General features: G+C 35.9%; 2 protein-coding genes across 2 annotated transcripts; both read left to right on the top strand.

Moving 5' to 3' along the window:
* The first annotated feature begins 506 nt into the window (after nt 1-506).
* On the top strand, nt 507-4,838 carry LOC112722530 (protein IMPAIRED IN BABA-INDUCED STERILITY 1). The gene is made up of 9 exons (XM_025773588.3): nt 507-1,058; nt 1,454-1,738; nt 1,824-2,144; nt 2,511-2,738; nt 2,826-2,923; nt 3,236-3,323; nt 3,432-3,974; nt 4,267-4,399; nt 4,524-4,838. The coding sequence occupies exons 1-9, from the start codon at nt 786-788 to the stop codon at nt 4,541-4,543; spliced, it is 1,989 nt and encodes a 662-aa protein (XP_025629373.1). The 5' UTR covers nt 507-785; the 3' UTR covers nt 4,544-4,838.
* Nucleotides 4,839-6,389: 1,551 nt separating this feature from the next.
* On the top strand, nt 6,390-21,341 carry LOC112722531 (uncharacterized). Its single transcript, XM_025773590.3, has 3 exons — nt 6,390-6,529; nt 18,969-19,069; nt 20,840-21,341. The coding sequence occupies exons 1-3, from the start codon at nt 6,461-6,463 to the stop codon at nt 21,012-21,014; spliced, it is 345 nt and encodes a 114-aa protein (XP_025629375.1). The 5' UTR covers nt 6,390-6,460; the 3' UTR covers nt 21,015-21,341.
* Nucleotides 21,342-21,721: the final 380 nt, after the last annotated feature.

Genomic DNA, 21,721 nt, shown 5'->3' with positions numbered 1-21,721 from the left:
TCATCTTTCTCCTTAGTCCTTCCACTACTGATTGAGGTGTCCCCACGCAAGGGAGAGGTGTTGCATGAAGTATGGAAAAAGAAAGAATATCTCCTATCAACAAATCTTAAATACAAAGAAAGTGGAGATTTTATATACACAATTACACACATACTACCTAGATAGACAGACTTATTAACTATAAAGCATCACAACACACAAACAATGATCCAATACCATTTAGCCATAATGATTGATCATGTCACCAAAACTAAATAACGAAACAAATCTCCATATACATATCCCAATCCAATTCCATGCACTTTTCAACAATGCCACTCACAAACCAACTAATAATAAGAAGGAAAAAAAATTGATATGCACTTTACTTTTATAATAAAAGTCATTCATAAACAATGAGAAAAGCTAAAAATTTATTTATTTACAGGAACATATTCGTATACAAAAATAATAATAATTAAAATATAAATATGTATTTAAATTAGTTAAATATATCAAACGAAGTCAGAAGGCAATACCATAAAGCAAAGGAAACCCAGAATAGCAGTATATAACATTTATAACTAAATCAATGAATTGTGCATTGCATTTGTCAAAAGAAAGAAGACTAAAAGAGAGAGAGAGAGAGAGAGAGAGCAAGAAAACAATGATATATTTTCCGCTGATTTCGGCAATGTAGGACTCGTTAAAGAAGGCCGCAATTGGCGCAAACAAAAAACAAGAATGGCATATGAACTGCTGCTGCAAAGCTCTTTACTTCCAAAATGAAGCAACTTTAGCTCCTCATGGGCTGCGTGGTGGTCAAGCAAGGGGTGTCCGTCACACCGGCGGGGGACCACTCGGCGGAGGATGACAAGAGGAGGAACAACACTGACTCAGCGAGTCGGAAGAGCGAGTTGAGTGACTCCTCCAGCTTCAGGTTGGTCGGCAATTTGCAAAAGTACGTTGAAGGTGAGCAGGCGGCCGCCGGTTGGCCCGCTTGGCTTAGCTCCGTCGCCGCTGAGGCCATTCAGGGTTGGGTTCCCCTCCGTGCTGATGCATTTGAGAAGCTTGAGAAGGTTCCTTCCTACTTCTTCATCCCTCTCAGCCTATCATTCTTTTTATTTCTTTACTTGTTTAATTGGGCTGCATTGTCGAATTTATGACTTAATTGCTGGGAGCAAGTAGCATAACCATAATTCAATCTCTCATCTCATGTGTCAAATAATTTATTGTTCGAAAGAGAAAATTACTAAAGCACTTAGTATTTATATCTGATCTATGTTGCTTAAATAAAATCTTAAACATGAATTATCAATAGGATTATTTTATTAGCTAACACATAGTAATAGTTTATTACATTGGGAAAATCTTAACACTTGAACTTTGAATATCTGGGTTGTTTCGGAAAATGCTCCTTTTTCTGCCAATGCTGTAAGTATTCTGAAAATTGGCTTTCTTTTTGTAATGATAGATTGGGCAGGGTACATATAGTAGTGTTTTCAGAGCAAAGGAGCTTGAGACTGGGAAGATAGTGGCTCTGAAGAAGGTCAGGTTTGACAATTTCGAGCCAGAGAGCGTCCGGTTTATGGCGCGGGAGATAATGATTCTAAGAAGGCTTGATCATCCCAACATCATCAAATTGGAGGGCTTGATTACTTCCAGGTTGTCTTGTAGCATCTACCTTGTGTTTGAGTACATGCAACATGACATCACAGGGCTATTGTCTAGACCAGAAATCAAGTTTAATGAATCACAGGTATTTGTGTTAGTGCTAATTTCTGGAACTGAGTTCCAATTTGCTTCTTGTCTTTATTGAAAGGACACAATTTGTTGTTGTGCAGATTAAATGCTACATGAAACAGTTGTTATCTGGTCTTGAGCATTGTCACTCGAAGGGTGTGATGCACCGAGACATCAAGGGATCGAATCTTTTGGTGAATGATGAAGGCATATTGAAGGTGGCAGATTTTGGATTGGCAAACTGGTGCAATTCAGGAAACAACAAGCAGCCCCTCACAAGTCGTGTTGTCACCTTGTGGTACCGTCCGCCAGAACTCTTGCTCGGCTCGACAGATTATAGTCCATCTGTGGATCTCTGGAGTGTTGGCTGTGTATTTGCAGAGCTACTTATTGGAAAGCCTATACTTCAGGGAAGAACTGAGGTAGTAACCTTTTCAAAAAGTATGGAATTCTTTTCCTTCCTTGTTTAATATTTTGCCTGAGGATTCGCCTTTTGTGAGATGTATTAGAATTAGTCTGAAAGTTGAATGAAGGGGGAAAAACTAAACACATGTCATGAGCTCTATTCATTGTTTAGGCAAAAGGAATAAATTACTATATCCAATTTGCTTTCTAAATTTCAAAATTAATTCCATGTACTCGGTGAGTGGAATCAAATGAAATAGGTTGAGTTTTAACAAGGTTATGAATAATAAACTGAATTAACCGGGAATGGTAACTCCAAATTTTTTGCTTGACACTGCTTCTGAAACACATGTAAACTATTTCTTCTTTTTTTGTTTATGCAGGTTGAACAATTGCATAAAATCTTCAAGCTCTGCGGCTCTCCACCTGATGATTACTGGAAAAAGACCAAACTTCCTCATGCAACTTTGTTCAAGCCACAACAACCATACGATAGTAGCCTCTGGGAGACATTTAAAGATTTGCCTGCGACCAGCATAAATGTGCTACAAACGCTTCTTTCTGTCGAACCGAGCAAACGTGGGACTGCCACATCTGCTCTCTCATCAGAGGTTAATTTTCTATTGTGCCACTATGCATTGTTGAAGCATTGATTTTGGACTATGCAAGTTTTTCTGATAACAAAGTATCACTTTCAGTACTTCAAAACAAAACCATATGCATGTGATCCATCAAGCATGCCAATATACCCACCTAGCAAGGAGATTGACGCAAAGCACCAGGAGGAGTCAAAAAGGTGAAAATCATTTTAACTTTCTATTTATGCAGATTTATTGGCAAAGGCAGGCTAAAATTATCACACATCATCTGGTGTCTCTAGAAATAGGTTTGTGTGTCTTGAAATGTTGTTAAGATATGTTAATCCCTGGATTTTTCACTCCAACTTTTAACGGTACACCAAATTGACTCCGAAGGCTGTAGAAGTATAAAAAAGTATTTGGAACCTTTTTTTACAATACTGAGCATAACAAATTCATTCTTTTAAGTTTCAATTTTTCAAATATTAGTTGCAACGTTTTCATGGATTCATTTAGTGTTGAACATCCAGGAAAAAGATTAGCGGCCGAGCTTGTAGACCAGAATCACGAAAACCATCAAGAAAGCCACTAGCACTCAGTAAATTAGCCCCAGCTGAGGTCTCTCCTGCTTCCTCAACCTCTGCATCATTTTGTTCCTTATGAATATGCCAATCTTTTAATTATCATAATCAGAATCTTACTTTAGCTCTTATTCTTCTCCCATAGGATTTGACAAGTCAAATTCAAACTTCCCAAAGACAAAAAGTTGATGATAGCTCTTGCCAAGTCCTTAAAGAAGAGAACATTGACATAGATGAGGAGGCACCAAAGCTATCTAGTGATAAACCACTAGAACAAGATGGTTCCCATATGAAGGATGAAACAAAAGTAGATATTCCCTTTCCAGGACCATTGCAAGTTTCAAAATCAAGTGGCTTTGCATGGGCGAAAAGGCGTAAAGATGACACCTCAATTAGAGCACATTCTCGATCAATTTCAAGAGGGCACTTGTATAATTCCTTAGAAACTTCGACAGTAACTTCAAGGAATAATTCTGAATCCAGAAACTATGAAAACAAGGAATTCTGTGGAGGACGCTCCAACTCTAGGGGCCGTGATCTACTTGAAATTTCTAAGCTTGTAATGCAGAACCAGTGGAATAAGTTTGATCGTCCCGACTCATTTGATACTTCTGATGAGTACCATTCACAAGAACTATCTATGACACTTTATCACAGAGAAGACTCATTATCCAAGAGAAGTAACCTGGTAAGTTACTTTCAGTTTTCCAGCTTCATTGATAACATTATTCAATCTAAGGCATAGAATTATGTGACTGAGATATTACATTATCTTGTTCTGTTTTCATTGATAAGGTGATTTGTACTATCTGATCTATATGAAATTTGGAACTTGTAATGCTAGACGCTAGGAAATTATTTGACTTCAAAGAGAAATTTTGTTTTTCTCAAGAGCATAAATGGATCAAGCATTGTTTTGTTTTAGCTTTATACAATTTATGCATCCTTGCTGAGACTTTATTTTACTTCCTTCATTACAGAGTTCACAGGACCAAGGAGACACAGTTGATTTTTCAGGACCCTTAATATCTCAAATGCACACCGTCGATGAGATCTTAGAAAGACATGAGCGACACATACGGCGTACTGTCCGGCGATCGTGGTTTCAGAAAGGTATTACAGCAGTTTCAAGCTGATAGCTGATAGTTACAATACAAAACTGCAGTATGTTTTGTGTAGTTGTGCTTAGACTTGCTGAAATCATTAAATGAAGATAAAATGGTTGAGTGTGTTGCAGATAAGAAGAATGGGAAGTAAAGAAACTGCGTCGATATTCATGCATGAAGAATATAAAACCCTCGAGTGCTTCAAAAATGATAGAAGTTCTTCCAAGAGGGCCATCTCCTTTCTCTAAAGCACAATGCTGTGAGCTACAAGATTCAGCAGCATGAGTTTTTGCCTATAAACCGCGAAACTCAACAATATGAAGAATGTAGCCCTTTCAGCTTTGTATGTGCAGAAATCAGAAAGCCAGTGAAAAAAAGAATGAGAGAAGTTTTTTATCACATGAATCATCTATTTTTGGCCATAATATATTAAATTTATTTATGTATGATCTGAATTTCATCCCTTCCACTAGTTACTAATCCTTGTCTATTTGTAAGTATAGTCATTTTTTCACTGTGTTTTAGGCTTCAAAGGAATCAGATATAGTTTTTCGGAAAAGGGAAAAATGCATTCCTACTAAGCAGGTTCCAAATGCCTAATGTTTCTTTTGTTGTTCCAGAGTTCAAAGATCCAGGTAATGTCTTTTACTGAATAATCAATATATCCAATCCATGCACCCTAAGCAACCTAAAATGTTAACCAACTCAGTAGGTACTTAATAAGCCATGAGTGCTACAACTGTTGGCTTTTTAAAACTCGGTTTTCTTTTCTTAGCTTATTATGTATTGAGTTAATGTTCAAAAAACCAACATTAAATATAAGCCTAGAGATTTTTTGAATTAATACATGCAATTTTAAATTCTAAATACTACTTACTTTCTTTTTAGTTTAATATACAAGCTAAATTTATAATTATAAGTGACAAAATTGTAAACATCTCATAGGATTTATGACAGAGGCACAATTGATTTTCTCTCGCTATTTTATTTTATCAATATATTTCAAAAACAACTGGTTTTAGCGGTTTTTTTTTTGACATGGCCATGGGCCAGAGATCTGACCCGGCCGAACAACCAGAACCCGAAACACCCCCATAACCCGACCCCTTGGTGCCCGACCCTAATAGAACCTAAGTTCATCTTCTTCGATTGCACTCTGTCCGCGCTTGCCGTTGTCGCCGGAAGTTCTATCAACAGGCGAAAGACTTGATGCATGGATCTGAAGCCTGAAGCCTTCTTCCTCGATGTTGTCCTCAGTCCGAATCTGCAATATTTCCTTCTGGGTTCTTCCGTTGCCGCACTTCGCCACTAACGCCGGATGTTTGAAGCGCCTGGTGTTGGATCCGCCCTGAAGCTCCTGCAGCAGCGTTCGGATTCTCGGCCTTGTTGCTCCTTTGCCCCCAAGCCTGTCGCGAAGCATTAAGTCCCTCGGCGCCCCCACCTCGTTCCATTCTCCAATTTTCGAAAGCGTGATTGCGGGTGTCTTCGGTAGGCCGATGCAACTCTATGGGTCGTGACTGCTCTCCCCCTTCAGCTTGTTGCCTGTCACGGGTTTTCATTTCCACCCTCCCAGGTCATCTGATTGGAATCCTTACTGGTTGGTTGAAACTGAAACCTCGTTGACTTGATTTGGCGTCCATTGATCATGCTGAAGTATTGCAAAACCTGCTTCTATTCTGATTGTATTCCTGACTTGATTAGGAGGATCAAACGTCCACTGTCTCCTTAGTCCATTCACCGCTGCCATCCCTGCCAGTTGGTGAGCTAATTTGTTGCCTTCTCTTGAAGTCCAGGTAACTCCCACGTCCGGAGCCTCGTCCAGCATTTGGAGAATGTCCAGCATTTGGAGAATGTCTCTGATGATTGCATCCACTTCTGCTATTGGCATTCTAGTCTTAATAGCTTGAACCAGAGATAAGCGTCTGTTTCAATTATGCAATTCACTATTTGTAGATTTTTAATGAGAATGAGTGCCTCTATGTATACTTGAGCTTCTGCTGCTAATGCTGATGTTGTCCCAGTGATAATCTTTTCTTGACAGTTTCTAATAACGATTGCTGAAACTGCCATGCCTGTTTTTCTATGGAAAGCAGCGTCTGTATTTACCTTCAACCTGTTGTGTGACGGAGGCCTCCAGGTAATTCTCTTCCTCTCACCATTCCTGCCTTCTCTTAGTATTTTGTCTGTGCTGCATTCCGTTGTTGCATTGTGAACTGGTTTTAGCTTTGAACAATTATACACCTGAAAGTTGGACTTGGATCATCACACCCCTCTAAGCCCTCTTTATATTATGTTCGGTCCAAAACATAAGGGACATTATTTTACTTTAGGCATTATTGGCCCAACAAAAGTTTGTTGGATATTTTCTATATTATTTCAAGAAGTTTAATCTGAATCCTATCTTTTAAAATATATGTTGTAATTAACATACTACTTAAAAGTACTTGGATTTTTTTCTAAAGTAAAAATAAAAAAATAAATATAATTTAACTGTTGTCAAAAATTTGTTTTTATTTTTCCTCTCCGTACATCCTTTCATTCGCAACCAGTACCTTTCTTCCACCACCATGAGAGGTGGCTTTGTCCGTGGAGGACATTCACGGTCCCATGACCCACGAGATATGGAACCGCGAGATGCAGAGCTCCGTTAGAGATATGGAAAGAAGGTCCGCAAGATTGGAGAAAGTGAGGCTTTCTCAGGAGAGATATCCTTAGTGCCGAGAGAGGAAGATTGGATGATTGGAGAGCTAGAGAGTGGAGTGGAAGGCCGAGCAACAACAAGATCCTTCAGAGATGCAGTGAAGGGGGGAGAAGACCAGTGGGAGAGATTGAAGATGATAGCTTTTCCTCTTCAGACGAAGAACTTGGAGAGAAGACAGAAGAGATGGAAAAAGACCAAACCAACGATAGCAGCAATGGAAAGAAAAGCCATGAGCCCTCTCCTGAAATACGAGTAGAGAAGGTAAATGGTATTTATAATTTTATTATTAATGATGCTGGACTTAAATCACTGAGACATCAATGGTGGGATACATTGATTGTCAAATTGCTTGGAAGAAAAATTTCATTGCCAGTACTAAGCAGGCGATTAGAGGCTATGTGGGGAAAACAGGGCTCTATTGAGGTGATGGATCTTGGCAACGAATTTTTTATTATGAAATTCTTCTCACAAGAGGATTTAGATTTTGCCCTGACAGGTGGTCCATGGAAAATCTTTGATCATTATCTAGCCATTAGGTTTTGGAAACCAAACTTTAACCCAATGAAAGCAACCATAGATAGTATAGCTGCATGGGTTAGGCTTCCAGGTTTGGCTATTGAATATTATGAAGAGGAGATGCTGAAAAGAATTGGCAACATTCTAGGAAAAACTATGAGAGTGGACACAAATACAGCAGATAAGAGCAGAGGCAAATTTGCAAGACTTTGTGTTGAACTTCATCTGACAGAACCCCTTGTCTTACAATATTCTATTAATGGAATCAGATATTTGGTTGAATATGAAGGTCTCCACAGCATCTGTTTTCAATGTGGATTAGTAGGACATGATAGTAATAGCTGCTCCGGAAAGTTGTTGCGAACGAAGCCTCAGGGGCAGTAGCCATGGCGGAAAAGGAGTCGGATGTTGGAGAGAAGCAGGTTCCACAAAATGACAAAAATGAAGAGGGTAATAATGGAAAAAACAATAATAATAAAGGTAAAAAGGTAATGGAAGAGGAAGACAGTGCGTACGGACCATGGATGATGGTTCAGAGGACAAATCGTGGCAAAAAAGCAGGAAAAGTCCAGCCTGGAGAAGGTAGTGGAGGTGCCCAAAATGCAATTTTGAAGATTCAGAATCAAGAAAAAGGTACTAGGTTTGCTATTCTCAGTGTTGCAGAAGAAGAGAATCATATCATTGAAGAAGGTTCTATACTACATCAGCAATCTATGGAGAAGGACACTAACTTCAGTAAAGGAAAATAGCCCAACACATCAATTGATAAAAAACAAAGCAGAAAGAAAAATGCTACTAATGTGGTTAATCCAAAGAACAAAACCAGTTCTCCCCAGCCTAATAAAACCCAGCCCACTAACCCGCAACCAAAACAGGTAGAGACAAGTATTCCACAGCCCAACCCAAGTCCAATCCCTAAGATACCAAATTTGAACAAGACTGAAATCCAAATTGGGGCTAGCAAAACACAAAATGAATCCCAACAGACCAAATCCAACGAAGCACCCAGTGACCAAAACATGAACCCCACAAATAAGAATAACAGTAGCAAACCTAGAAACACCCAGCAGAGCAACAAACCCCCAACTACCATCGGAGAGAAAGGCCAAGATGGGTCATTGGTAGAAGAATTTGTCCCAGAAACTATAATGTCAGATGAGCATATGGATGACATTGAAGGGCCTGAACCAGAGTCACCGGACCTGAATCCGGTCAACACAGTGACAATGGTTGAAGTCATGGAACTATATGAGGAACAGAGACACCATCAAAACCAATCTGGAGAGAATCAGGTGCGAGAAGGGTATGGAATACCACAAAGAAATGAATCAGATACAATCATCTATGACGAAGAGGAGGCCATGAATATGGCGGAATAGTTTCTCCCTGTTTTATTTTGTCTTTATGAATATTATGGCTTGGAATTGTAGAGGGGCGGCTGGGAAGCCTTTTGGCCGTACCCTGACTGATTATTTGAAGGTGTATAGAACGGACATTGTGATTCTGCTGGAGACTAGATGCAGTGGTGATAAGGCCAGAAATGTGATTAGAAAGCTGGGTTTTAATTACTATCATATTGAGGAGGCTGTCAGCTTCAGTGGGGGGATATGGATTATGTGGAATGATGTGGACATCAATATTTTTGTGTTAGTGTCTAAAGCTCAGCATGTGCATTTGGGAATTAAAAGAGGTATACAGGAAGAGTGGCTTCTTACGGCAGTGTATGCAAGCCCACAAGAAGGTAGAAGAAGAGAGTTATGGCATGATCTAAGGAATCTTCAACAGAACATAAGGCAAGGTTGGTTAGTAATCGGAGACTTCAATGACATTGCTGACCCTTCCGAAAAGAAAGGTGGAGGAAGAGTGGATATAGGAGCTTGTCGAAGATTTAGAAAATGGATTGATGATTGCTCGCTTCTTGACCTTGGAGCTGTTGGAAACCGTTTCACGTGGAGAGGCCCAAAGTGGGAGAATTTAGATAGAATTTTCAAGCGTTTGGATAGAGCAATGCCGAATGTGACCTGGAGGACCAGGTTCCCAGAGACTCGAGTGGAAGTCTTGGCAAGGATTAATTCTGATCATCATCCCTTATATGTGACTATGCTGCCATGTACTCAGAAAATTCAAAACAAACCCTTCAGATATGAAGCAATGTGGGAATTACATCTTGAATTCAATGACTTTGTCAGAGGACACTGGAAAAATAGCATCAACCTGAATCAATCTCTGAACCAATTTAGAAAAGAGATCATCAAGTGGAATAGAGATACATTCGGCCATATTGGAAAGAAGAAGAGAATTCTAATGAGAAGGATATAAGGAATACAAAGAGCAGGTAACTATGGAAACAATCCTTTTCTGGAGGAGCTTGAAATCAATTTGAGAAAGGAGCTGGAGGATATCCTTGATAAAGAGGAGATAATGTGGATGCAAAAAGCTAGGGACCAGTGGGTGATAGAAGGTGACCGAAATACTAAGTATTATCATGCTCGAACCATCATTCGTAGAAGGAGGAACAAAATCTTAAAATTGAAGAGCTCTGAAGGGAGGTGGATTGAGGACCACGAGGAGTTGGCAAGCCATGTTATATCCTTCTTCAAAATCTTGTATGCAGATGATAACGAAGGGCCACTCTTCTTATATGATGTAAGGCCTTATCCCTCTTTAGACGAGAACATCAAGAAGAATCTGAGGAAGATGCCTACAGAAAGAGAGATCAAAGAAGCACTTTTCAAGATTGGGTCTACGAAAGCTCCAGGCCCAGACGGTTTTCCTGCTAGATTTTTCAAACAACATTGGGAGATGGTGGAAGAGAGTTTTATCAGTATGGTGAAACAAAAGTGGGCGGATCCTAGCTTGATGAATGATATCAACTCCACCCTTATCACGCTCATTCCCAAGGTGAAATTTCCAGATTCTATTACTCAGTTTAGACCTATCTCCTTATGCAACGTTAGTTATAAGTGCATCGCGAAGATCATTGTAGAAAGACTCAAGCCTGCTATGTTGAATAGAATTGCTCCATTTCAATCTAGTTTTGTTCCGGGCAGGAAAATATATGATAACATTCTTATAGCTAAAGAGTTAGCTCATTCGATGAAGAAAATAAAAGGCAGAAAGGGAGTAATGGCAATAAAGTTTGATTTTGAAAAGGCATACGATCGCCTCAGATGGGATTTCCTCAAAAATTGTCTTCTAGATTTCAACCTGGGAGAGCAATTTATTCACCTTGTCATGGCATGTGTCTCCTCTGTACAATATAATGTTCTATGGAATGGGGGAAAAACTGAGGACTTCCATCCAACCAGAGGGCTAAGATAAGGGGATCCCATCTCACCATACCTCTTCGTCATAGCAATTGATAGACTGTCACATATTATAGAGGATAGTGTGGAGGCAGGAAGATGGACCCCGATGAAAGTTGGGCGCACGGGACCATCAATCTCTCACCTTTTATTTGCCAACGACTTGCTTGTCTTTGGAGAAGCTTGTATAGGCCAAATGGAGGAAATCAAGAGATGTATGGATCGATTTTGCTTTGTCTCTGGCTTGAAAATAAGTAGTATTAAAACCATCGTTACCTTTTCTAACAATACGGGAAGGGAAGATAGAGAAGCCATCTTAAATGTTTGTCATTTTCAAGAGAAACCGGTCTTGGGGAGATACTTAGGAGCCCTCATTAGTAACCATAGAAAGGGAAAAGAAAAATTTAAAAATGTCTTCGACAGAATGGAGAGCAAATTAAAGGGATGGAAGACCCAGTGCTTGTCTCTTGCAGGGAGAATCACTCTAGCCAAGACAGTTTTGAGTCCGCTTGCAAATTTTGATATGCAACACTCGAAACTACCAAAGGGGATATGCAACCAACTAGAAAAATTCCAAAGAAAATTCATCTGGGGTGATTCTGAAGGACAGAAGAGAATCCATTACATTGGCTGGAGTACACTTTGCAAGCCGAAGATCCAGGGCGGAATAGGAATGAGGAACCTTCAGGCTGTTAATGAATCATTCCTTATGAAGATCATTTGGAGGCTTATCACAGAATCAGACTCACTATGGGCAAGAGTTTTCATTAGCAAGTATATAGAAGGAAGGGAAGGAACAGAAGGGCTGAGTAGAAGGGCAAATGATTCCACCCTCTGGAAAGAATTAGTGAGATTATGGCCACAGGTAGAAAAGTATTGTAGGTATGTGATTGGAGACGGGAGAAATGCACTTTTTTGGAAGGATAAATGGGTGCCGAATTATGATAGACTTGATAGAGCTGCCATCAATCCAATTCCCAGTTCTAGAAAAGATGATTTGGTTGTGGACTATGTGAATGACAAGGGTGAATGAAATATTGTGGATATTCAGAAGTTTCTGCCTGAGCACATCATAAACATCATTAAATCCATCCCTCCCCCAAAGAAAGATTTGCAAGATTCAATTTGTTGGGGATTAACTATTGATGGATGTTACACTGTTGCATCTGCTTATAAAGAACTTACCAAGACAACAAATATTGAGTGCACGTCCAAATGGATGTCAATTTGGAAGTGGAAGGGCCAGAGAGAATAAAAATTTTCATGTGGCAGGTTTCTCATGGAAGAATTCTGACAGCAAGTAGAAGAGCCAGAATGCTAAGGACAAATCCAAATTGCCATTGCTGTACTGGACACCCTGAAACAACACTCCATGTTTTGAGAGATTGTCCGAGAGCCTCAAGAATTTGGACTCAACTCTTAAACCCAGCTGCGGTTGCGGTCTTCTTTGGTTTAGACTTAGAAGGGTGGATCAATTTCAATCTTAAAAATGATCTTGGGAAGCACTCCCCGTTGGATTGGAAGGATGAGTTTTTTGTAGCTAACTGGTTGATTTGGAAGTGGAGAAATCAAGAGATATTCTCACCACCGTTCATAAGGCCCAAGAACACCAATGTAGTGATTAGGAACACAGTCCAAAATTTCAAGGAAGCTCATCAAAGAAAACAGCAAGGGATGAAAGGGAGAAGATCACAGTCTCAACAGTATATTCATTGGAGTATACCTCCCAAGGGATGGGTAAAGGTGAATACTGATGGAGCTGTAGGAGACAACGGGACAAAAGCAGGTGTGGAGGTCTCCTCAGAACTCATGAGGGAGAGTGGCTGGCGGGATTTCAATCTAATCTCGGATGTTGTTCGATTTTGGAAGCAGAATTGTGGGGAGCCTACCATGGGATGAGAATGGCGTGGGAATTAGGCATGAGAAGGCTTATAGTGGAAGTGGATTCAACTTAAGCCTATGACATTTTGAATCAGAAGTTTCAATCGCAAAAGACCAGTGCCCTTTTAAGAAATATACAGGACATGATAAATAGACCATGGGAGCTTGCTTTCAATCACACCCTCCGTGAAGGCAATGAATGTGCTGATTGGCTTGCCAAAAGGAGCCTAGGAAAGCAATCTGCTTTTATCTTCTTAGATTCTCCACCAAGTGATCTCGTCAGGGTCATAGATAGTGAGAAAAAAAGGGAATTAGTTTCCTATCCTTTAGAGAGTAGTTAGTGTTAGTTCTTTTGGGCCTTGGCCCCTTAATTTCACCGAAAAAAAATAAAAAAATAATTAATTCTCCAAATCTCATTTTTTTTAACTTTAATTTTTTAAATATGATCTTTTTGGGATGTAGGGCAAGTTTGCCGTACCTAACTCAAATTTTGAAACTTCACAACGGACAATAACAACTATTATCATTGTCTAAAAGTCATGTTTGTTGTTTATGTATTTTTTGTACTCCTATGTATTTTTGGAAATCATGATAATGACTTAAAAATTTGAGTTTCGTTGGTTTTGAAAAAAATTCGGGTGCAGTTCATCAAAAGTAAGCAAACTCTATAAAATTAATGGAGTTTGTCTGAGTCCGCTGAAGTACGGCGAACTTATCTTAAATCTAAAAAAAATCATATCTGATAAATTAAAATTAAAAAGTAAGGTTTTAAAAAATAATTAATTTTTTTATTTTATTTTAAAAAAAATCCTAAAGTACTTGGACCTTTGATAATGAAATTCAGTTTTTTCTATTGAGAAAAAAGTGGCGCAAAATCTGAGCAAACATTCACTCCCTGACTAGAAAGGAAAAAAAAAAAGCAACCTTTTTCTTTTCTCAAATCATCATTTTATTTTCATTGGGAATATTTTTATTTTCTCAAGCAAGTTGAATGTCTCCTATGTCCTATGATATGTGACTTTTTTTTTTTTTGTATATAGAAGTAAGAGTAGTGATATATCTTAATATTATAATTTTGTTAATTTTTGGTATTTTTCAAAAGTGTGGAAGATACACAAATCAGAGGGTTCGATTTCTATACTTCAAATTTTTTAAAATTTTTTTAAAAGAAATCCTTCGGTCCGATTTCTGTATTCTCACAAATTCTTCGTTCGATTTCTGTGCTTTTCACAAATCGGACGGTCCGATTTTTATTTATCTAATTAAACGGTTCTATATTTAAGAATAACACCCTATCAACCCACATTTTAAAAAAAACATCGTTGCTACTCCAATATCAAAAACAAAATCTAATGATATGTTGATAAAAAATTTGGGTAAATTTTAAAAGTTAAAATAGCATTTATGATAGAGGAAGGTACTTTGTCATGTAATCATATTTTCGAATAACTAATACATTTCTAAAAGAGAGACCGTATAAACTTACGGAAACATTTTAAGTGCACCGGAGAGTGTCGGTGCACCAATTATTTTAACCGTTAATTTTAAATAATATATATTATATATATTTTTTATAATTCAAATTAACGGTTAAAACTATTGGAACACCGGTACTCCCAGTGCAGTTGAAATCTTTCCTAAACTTACAACGAACACGGGGCAGGCAATCAAGAGTTAACGTTTCATATTCCCCTCCCTCCCTCACCACAAATATTAATTCCATATAACTTGGAAGGATAAACTAGACAGAACTATTAAAAAATCATAGCATGATGTTATTCTAGAAACCTGGAAGAATTTGCATAGATACAACATAAAATAAATAAATAAATAAGTGAAAATTGGAAAATAAATAACTTTTGACATACTCTTTTAATTGGTTGAACATAATAACTTTGAGCATTAAATTCCAGACTAGAAGCTGCCTTATACAAAAGCAATAAGTTGAACATAATAATTACTATATAGAAGTAAATGTCATCACTTGCATAACACTTTCTTTTCTATGGCGCCATATCATTCCTTCAACTCACTTTCATGCATTCAACACCAAGGCAATGCTCAATCTTATAAAAGTACTAACATTAATATCATGACATCTTTGAATGTTGTCAATTGTTAACAAATTAGAATAAGAACAACCATATGATTAGAACATAACATATGAATTCTCTCTCATTTATAATGAAGAAGAAAAACCATAAACAACAAGAGACATTATAATACTTGTTTTACGTAATACTTTACATATATTAGTATATTATATAATATTAGTAACAAATTTTATGAAAAAAACGTTAATATTAAACATGATTATGACAAAGATAATATTTATATATTATTAAAGTTAGAATGTGTATTAATATTTTAAATTTATTTACCGATGATAAGCGTAAGTTCTAGAGTCAAAAGTATTTTATTTTTGTTTTTTAATTTTCTTTTTTTTCTTAATTATTTCATTTAATGAAATTTTTTAATTTATCGAAATTTATCCTTTTTAAGGTATATAAATAATAATTTTGATATTCTTTTATGAATCCAACCTTTCTTTTATTTTTTTTAATTATATAATAAGTGTTCTTATTCAATTTTTTTTGTCCTAGTTAGGATTATCTTTACACAATTATTTACAATGCATTATATTCATCATATGTTTCATCTCGAATTATTTTCGTCAACTCAGATGCTAATTATATTTGAATATGATAAATTATGTCTATTTAAGTTAGATATGTAATATTTAAGTTTTTTAAAAAAATTTATTTTATTTTTTTACCATTTATGAGTTTTTTTCATCAAGTTCAAATATATCCAAGTAATTAAGTTAAAAAATAATGCTAATATGATAGTATGTCATATAATTTTATAAAAATACTATTTGTACACTAAAATCAGCCACCAATGTATTTGTGTATAAATATATGTGTAGTTTAATTTATTTTCAATGTGTATTTATATTCCAACATGTATTTTATATTGGTGGCTGACTTTAGTGGCTGGTTTTAGTGTACATGTAACATTATTCATAATTTTAATATACTTTCAAGCTATCAATACTTAAAAAATGAATTCTTTAAAATAATAATAGTATTTCTTTGTTAATAATGCTAAATGTGTATAAAAAAATACTTTAAATATATGTTTTACATAATACATTAATATATTAATATATTATATAATATTAGTAACAAATATTACAGAAGAAACATAAATATTAATACATGATTCTGAAAAAAATAATATTTATATATTATTAAAGTTAGAATGTGTATAAAGATTTTAAATCACTTAAATGGTAGGAACGTATCTGATTTTATTATTTGAAAAAACATAATATTCTAATTTATTATAAATTATAATAAACATAAATTATTCAAATTATACATGCATGCATGTACATAATTTGCTAAGCAATTGGTTATTCCCTTCACCCTGTCATTAAAAGCCTAACTAGCAAGGTTCTTCCCAGCCCCAAGCCCACCCAACCCCAAACAGAAGCAATAAAAAGGAAAGGCTTAACCATTTGTTGTTTGTGCCTATCTATTAGAATACTGGACAACCGTCAACTACAATTCCTGGTGCAGTTGGGCAAGTAGCCAATGAACAATAGTCAAGCTCAGATCCCCACCATTTTAGGTTATGGCCTGCATTCTGCAGGGCAAAGAAGATGAAAGCAGTGCCTGCGTCCAGTGCTGCAGATAGAACATAGTTGTACTTTTGCCACCATCGTTTGTGATTAGCCAGCTTGAAATGTTGGTGGCAGTTGCGGGTGGCATCCCTGAAAAGCCAAAAGATATAACCGGGATGTTTATTCTTGTTAGGGAAGATTTTGCTTAACACCCAACTAAGATAATGGATTGAACAAAATAAGATTAAATTATATTGCAGAACACAACTAATAGCACTATTTTTATCAATCTGAAAACAGAGAAAAATCAAGGTAGATGACTATTGAGAACTTACCATAGAGTGCATCACCCTTTTCAGCATGTGTAAATTCTGAGGGAGGACCTGTGATGGGATGCAGTGTCACTGGACCGCCGCGAATATTCTGAACCAATCAGAATCACAGATCTCATTACACATATATCATAAGAGCCAAGTAGTAACCAACAACACTAGCAAACTCAAACAATTCATTCAAGGCACTAAGTATGTGATCTTAATTAATTAATTGAGCATTAGGAAAATGGTTTGGACATATGGCTATACAACATCAATTACTATAATCATTTCTCTCCCTTTTCCTAAAGATCTTTCAATAAAATTTTGACCACTAAGGTATTTAAAACATAACACACATAACATAATCATCCTTAAAGCCAAGAGTTCCAACACCAACCTGATACTTCATAAGCTTCTCAGCATGCTCTCTTTCTTCTTCACTTGATTCCTTAAAGAACTTGCAATTTTCAACAAAATACAATACACTCAAATTTAAATCTCATTTGAGAAACGGAAGAAGTGAATTCACAGATGTATGTTACTTACTTTGCTAATTCTTTGAGAGCAATGTCATCTCTGTCAGAAGGATGTTTTTGCTGTTCCTGTAACATCAAATGTTTCTTTGGCTCGTCAGAACTACGCTGATGAATCTGAATCCGCTATTAACGAGCAGATTAAGTAAGAATTCTCATGATTTCTCACTTTTATCTTGTTTTCTATATAGAATTATAGATCTTCTATATTTTTAGAATTTGTATGGTTATCATAGTTTGATGTTGTTATTAATTATTTTTATGGTGAGATGATTTATTTGGTGTAAGAATGCAGCGTGGAGTACAAGGCTTCCTATGTATACCACCCTGTTTGCATAGTAAGTAACATACATCTGTGAATTCACTTCTTCCGTTTCTCAAATGGAATTTAAAAGAGCATTGCAACTTTTGTTTTTTTGATCAATGTCTTTGTTGCCATCACAACATGAAACTAGAGATTCCATCAGTGTATTACCTATTAAGGATAGTTATTTTATTAAAGGAAAAAGGTAGTTGATTTTCTTAGCGGAAAAAGAAAAGGAATAATAAAAAGTAACTTTCGTGATAAGAATGAGTGTGGAAAAGGGAATTATGCATTTTGAGAATGGGAAAGTATTTTTATAAGGAGCGCGCAGAGGCAGAGACAGTTCCATACTTCCATGTATCTCGGAAGTACGACAAAAAAAACACATCAATTCTCTCCCTCACTCTCTGACTCTCACTGACTGCTTATCTCTTTGCCTTCCTCCTCTCTCCAATGGCGACCAATAACCACGCCGATGACCCCACGGACACCGAGAAGGCCACCAACTGAGGAGACCCTCCGTACTAAAGATGCCCCATCGAGGAGGTGGCTCTTGTGATGCCGGAGACCGACGACCCTTCTCTTCCGGTGATGACTTTCAGAGCCTGGTTTTTTGGATAACCTCATGCGTGCTCCTCATCTTCCTCAACACCTTCTTCACCTTCAGGACTCAGCCTCTTACCATCTCCGCCATCCTCATGCAAATCCTTGTTCTTCCCATAGGAAGGTTCATGGCTGCCACTCTCCCCACAGACCACTACAACTTTTTTGGCTGGCGCTTCTCCTTGAATCCTGGCCCTTTCAACATGAAGGAATACGTTATCATCACCATCTTCGCCAACTGTGGTGTTTCCACTGGTGGTGGAGATGCTTACTCCATTAGTGCCATCACTGTTATAAAGGCTTATTACAAACAATCATTGACCTTTCTCTGTGCTCTCCTCAGATTGTCTTAACTACCCAGGTTTTTAATCTTTTCCTTGTTCTTCATTGTCAATCACTGGAGCTCTTACTTGCTCATTTTTGTTTGAATGGAGATGCCAGGATGTAATCCTAATTGTTTTTCTTCTTTTTCTTTGTTTTGTTTTGTTTTGTCTTTTCCCCTTATATAAATGAAATCTGTCTTCAAAATCTGTCGTTATTTATATACACAATCCTATCTTCAAATTGCTGGTTTTTTTTAATAGATGCAAAAAGTGTGACAGATTAGTCGAATTTTCAACAGTAAAAGTCCTTCTCTTTTGGATTTATTATTATTATTATTATTATTATTATTATTATTATTATTATTATTATATCTTTGAAGCAAATATTCTGGTCTTATTTGTCTCAATCTGCTGTGGAAAGTTTTTCTTTTTAAAAAGTGAAAAATGTTCTGAATTGGGTTGCAGGTATTGTTGGGGTATGGATGGGCTGGGATTTTGAGGAGGTATCTGGTTGATCCTGTTGATATGTGGTGGCCATCAAACTTTGCTCAAGTCTCTCTCTTTAGGTTCATTTCTTGCTCTCTTTCTTTTTTCCTTCCTTCCATGTTACGGTTTCATAAGGACCTTGGTAGTGTGCTAATATTTTCTATTTAATATTCACTACGAATTCCCCAATTTACAAAACCATGGACCACCCTTTGATCGAGGAAAAACTCCACAGAAATTTGCATTTCTTCTATTTATTGTTATTACTACTATTTGTCTATTTGGTCATTATGTAGATGTTACTAATTTATTTATTACTGGTATAACAGATATTTTTTAAAGAAAGATGAACGGTTACTTTTTGGATTCAACTAACATTGGTCAATTTTTATATACAAAAGTATATAAATGTTTAAAATTCGGTTAGAGAGCCAATAAAATATTTATACAATATGTACAATGGACTATTTATTTAAGTTGAATTTAAAATTAAAAATAAATAATAATTAATTAATTTAATTATCATTTAATTTTAATTATAAAAATATTCCTATTATACATATTGTACACCAATTATATTAGCTTTCCATATTTTTTTAAACATTTATGTCTCTAGAACAAAATATGAATAAATAAAACTTTTAGATAAACGAAAAAAAAGAGAAGATATTGTGGGTAACTACATTTATGGAAAGTGAATTAAAAAAAAAAAAAAAAACAAAACGCATTAGATGCAACATAAGAAATATCAATACTCACGTTTAGGAGTAAGATACAATGGAATTGTAGTAGCACCCCATGTGTGCCAATAACCAATAATACCCGTCAATAAGTGATGTAAGAGTTCACCGTTAAAGGAGAGTCTGCGTTTCTAGTGAAATGGTTACTGTACCCATGTTTGGGGTACAATTTATATTTATCCAAATTATTTATGCTAAAATTTGTTTTTCATGGGATGGGTTTTTGGAAGAATGAAATTTGGGGCTAAACAGCAGAAAATAAGGACCACATCATTATTGTTACTTAAAAAAAGACCAACCATTATAAACAATGATTCTAGCAAAAAAAAACAACTGTTATTTCAGGCCCTCAAAATTGAAAATAAAAATTAGATGCATTTCTATTATTATTATAAAGAGTTTTCAAGTGTGAGATTTTTAAATGGTTTTGTTAGGTTGGAATGACTTTCACAAAAAAAAATTATTAGTAGAATCATAATATCATAAAGTTATGTTTGATAACTAATAATTTTCTTTAACAACATAAAAAATTACTATTTAAATTAAAATACACTACATTGTCAAATTATCCACCTAAATTTTAATATTAGAATAACTATCCGTACACTTAGTAAAATAAATATTCGATATATCCATTATTCACATTGTTTAGTATTTTTATTGTCTATCTATATTTTTCCATATCATAATCATAAAGTAAAACTAAAAACTAATACCAATGTAAAAACATATTTTTTTTAATTTTTTAGTGAATAACTAGAGAAATATGCATTTTAGAATAAAGCTATTACACCTAATATAATTTAGTAATTTGGACGAATAAAACTATTTTTGCATTCTATTTTAATGATTTCATATCATTTAATTACTTATGTGTATCTTTTATCAGGATTTTTTATTTAAATGAATATAAAAAAATAAATTTTTATTTTAACAATTTAATTATAACTATTAATCTTATTGTAATTTGCTTGTGTTTATAATTGAATGATTAATTTACAATTTTTTTTTCATTATTTCACAAAATAAAAAGTCTTATTATTTGAAAATTTTTTTGGTGATTAATATTAGGCAGATCTAAATATCTCGTGGGCATGTTATTTTTTGAAGGGCAATGATTCAAGGAGAAGCGTCAATCAAGAAAGTTGTAGTGGTCTGTGGGGAGAGTGGCAGCCATGAACCTTCCTATGAGAAGAACAAGAATTTGCATGAGGATGGCGGAGATGGTGAGAGGCCGAGTCCTGAAGGTGAAGAAGGTGTTGAGGAAGATGAGGAGCACGCATGAGGTTATCCAAAAAACCAGGCTTTGAAAGTCGTCGCCGGAAGAGAAGGGTCGTCGGTCTCCGGCAACACAAGAGCCACCTCCTCGATGGGGGATCTTTCGTACGGAGGGTCTCCTCCGTTGGCGGCCTTCTCGGTGTCGGTGGGGTCATCGGCGTGGTTTTTGGTGGCCATTGGAGAAAGGAGAAAGGCAAAGAGATAAGCAGTCAGTGAGAGTGAGAGAGTGAGAGCAAGAGAGAGTTTATGTGTTTTTTTTGTCGTACTTCCTAGATACACGGAACTGTCTATGCCTCTGTGCGCTCCTTATAAAAATACTTCCACATTCCCAAAATGCCCCTATACATTTTTTTACATATAAAATTACCCGTAATTAATTAGAATAATTAAAAAGTGTTTGTGAACATTAAATAGAATAGATTTTTCTATGTAATGATTTATGAGTTTAATTTTATAATTATGTTAGTGGTATATTAAAAATTAACTATTAAATTAGTCATTTCTATATGAAATATAAAATACATATTAAAGCCAATGAGTAATAGCTCAAATGGCATAGTCTCCCCATACTCAATTAAGAGATTGCGGGTTCGAATCTCTTATTTTTAGTAAAAAAATAAAATAAAATAAAATACATATTAAAAATAAATAAAATAATATATATATTAATATAAAAATACATTATAGCTAATTTTTGTATGCACATAATATTTT

Source organism: Arachis hypogaea, chromosome 11, assembly GCF_003086295.3.
Source record: "Arachis hypogaea cultivar Tifrunner chromosome 11, arahy.Tifrunner.gnm2.J5K5, whole genome shotgun sequence".
Classification (NCBI taxonomy): domain Eukaryota; kingdom Viridiplantae; phylum Streptophyta; class Magnoliopsida; order Fabales; family Fabaceae; genus Arachis; species Arachis hypogaea.
This window is presented reverse-complemented; position numbering and strand designations above follow the sequence as displayed.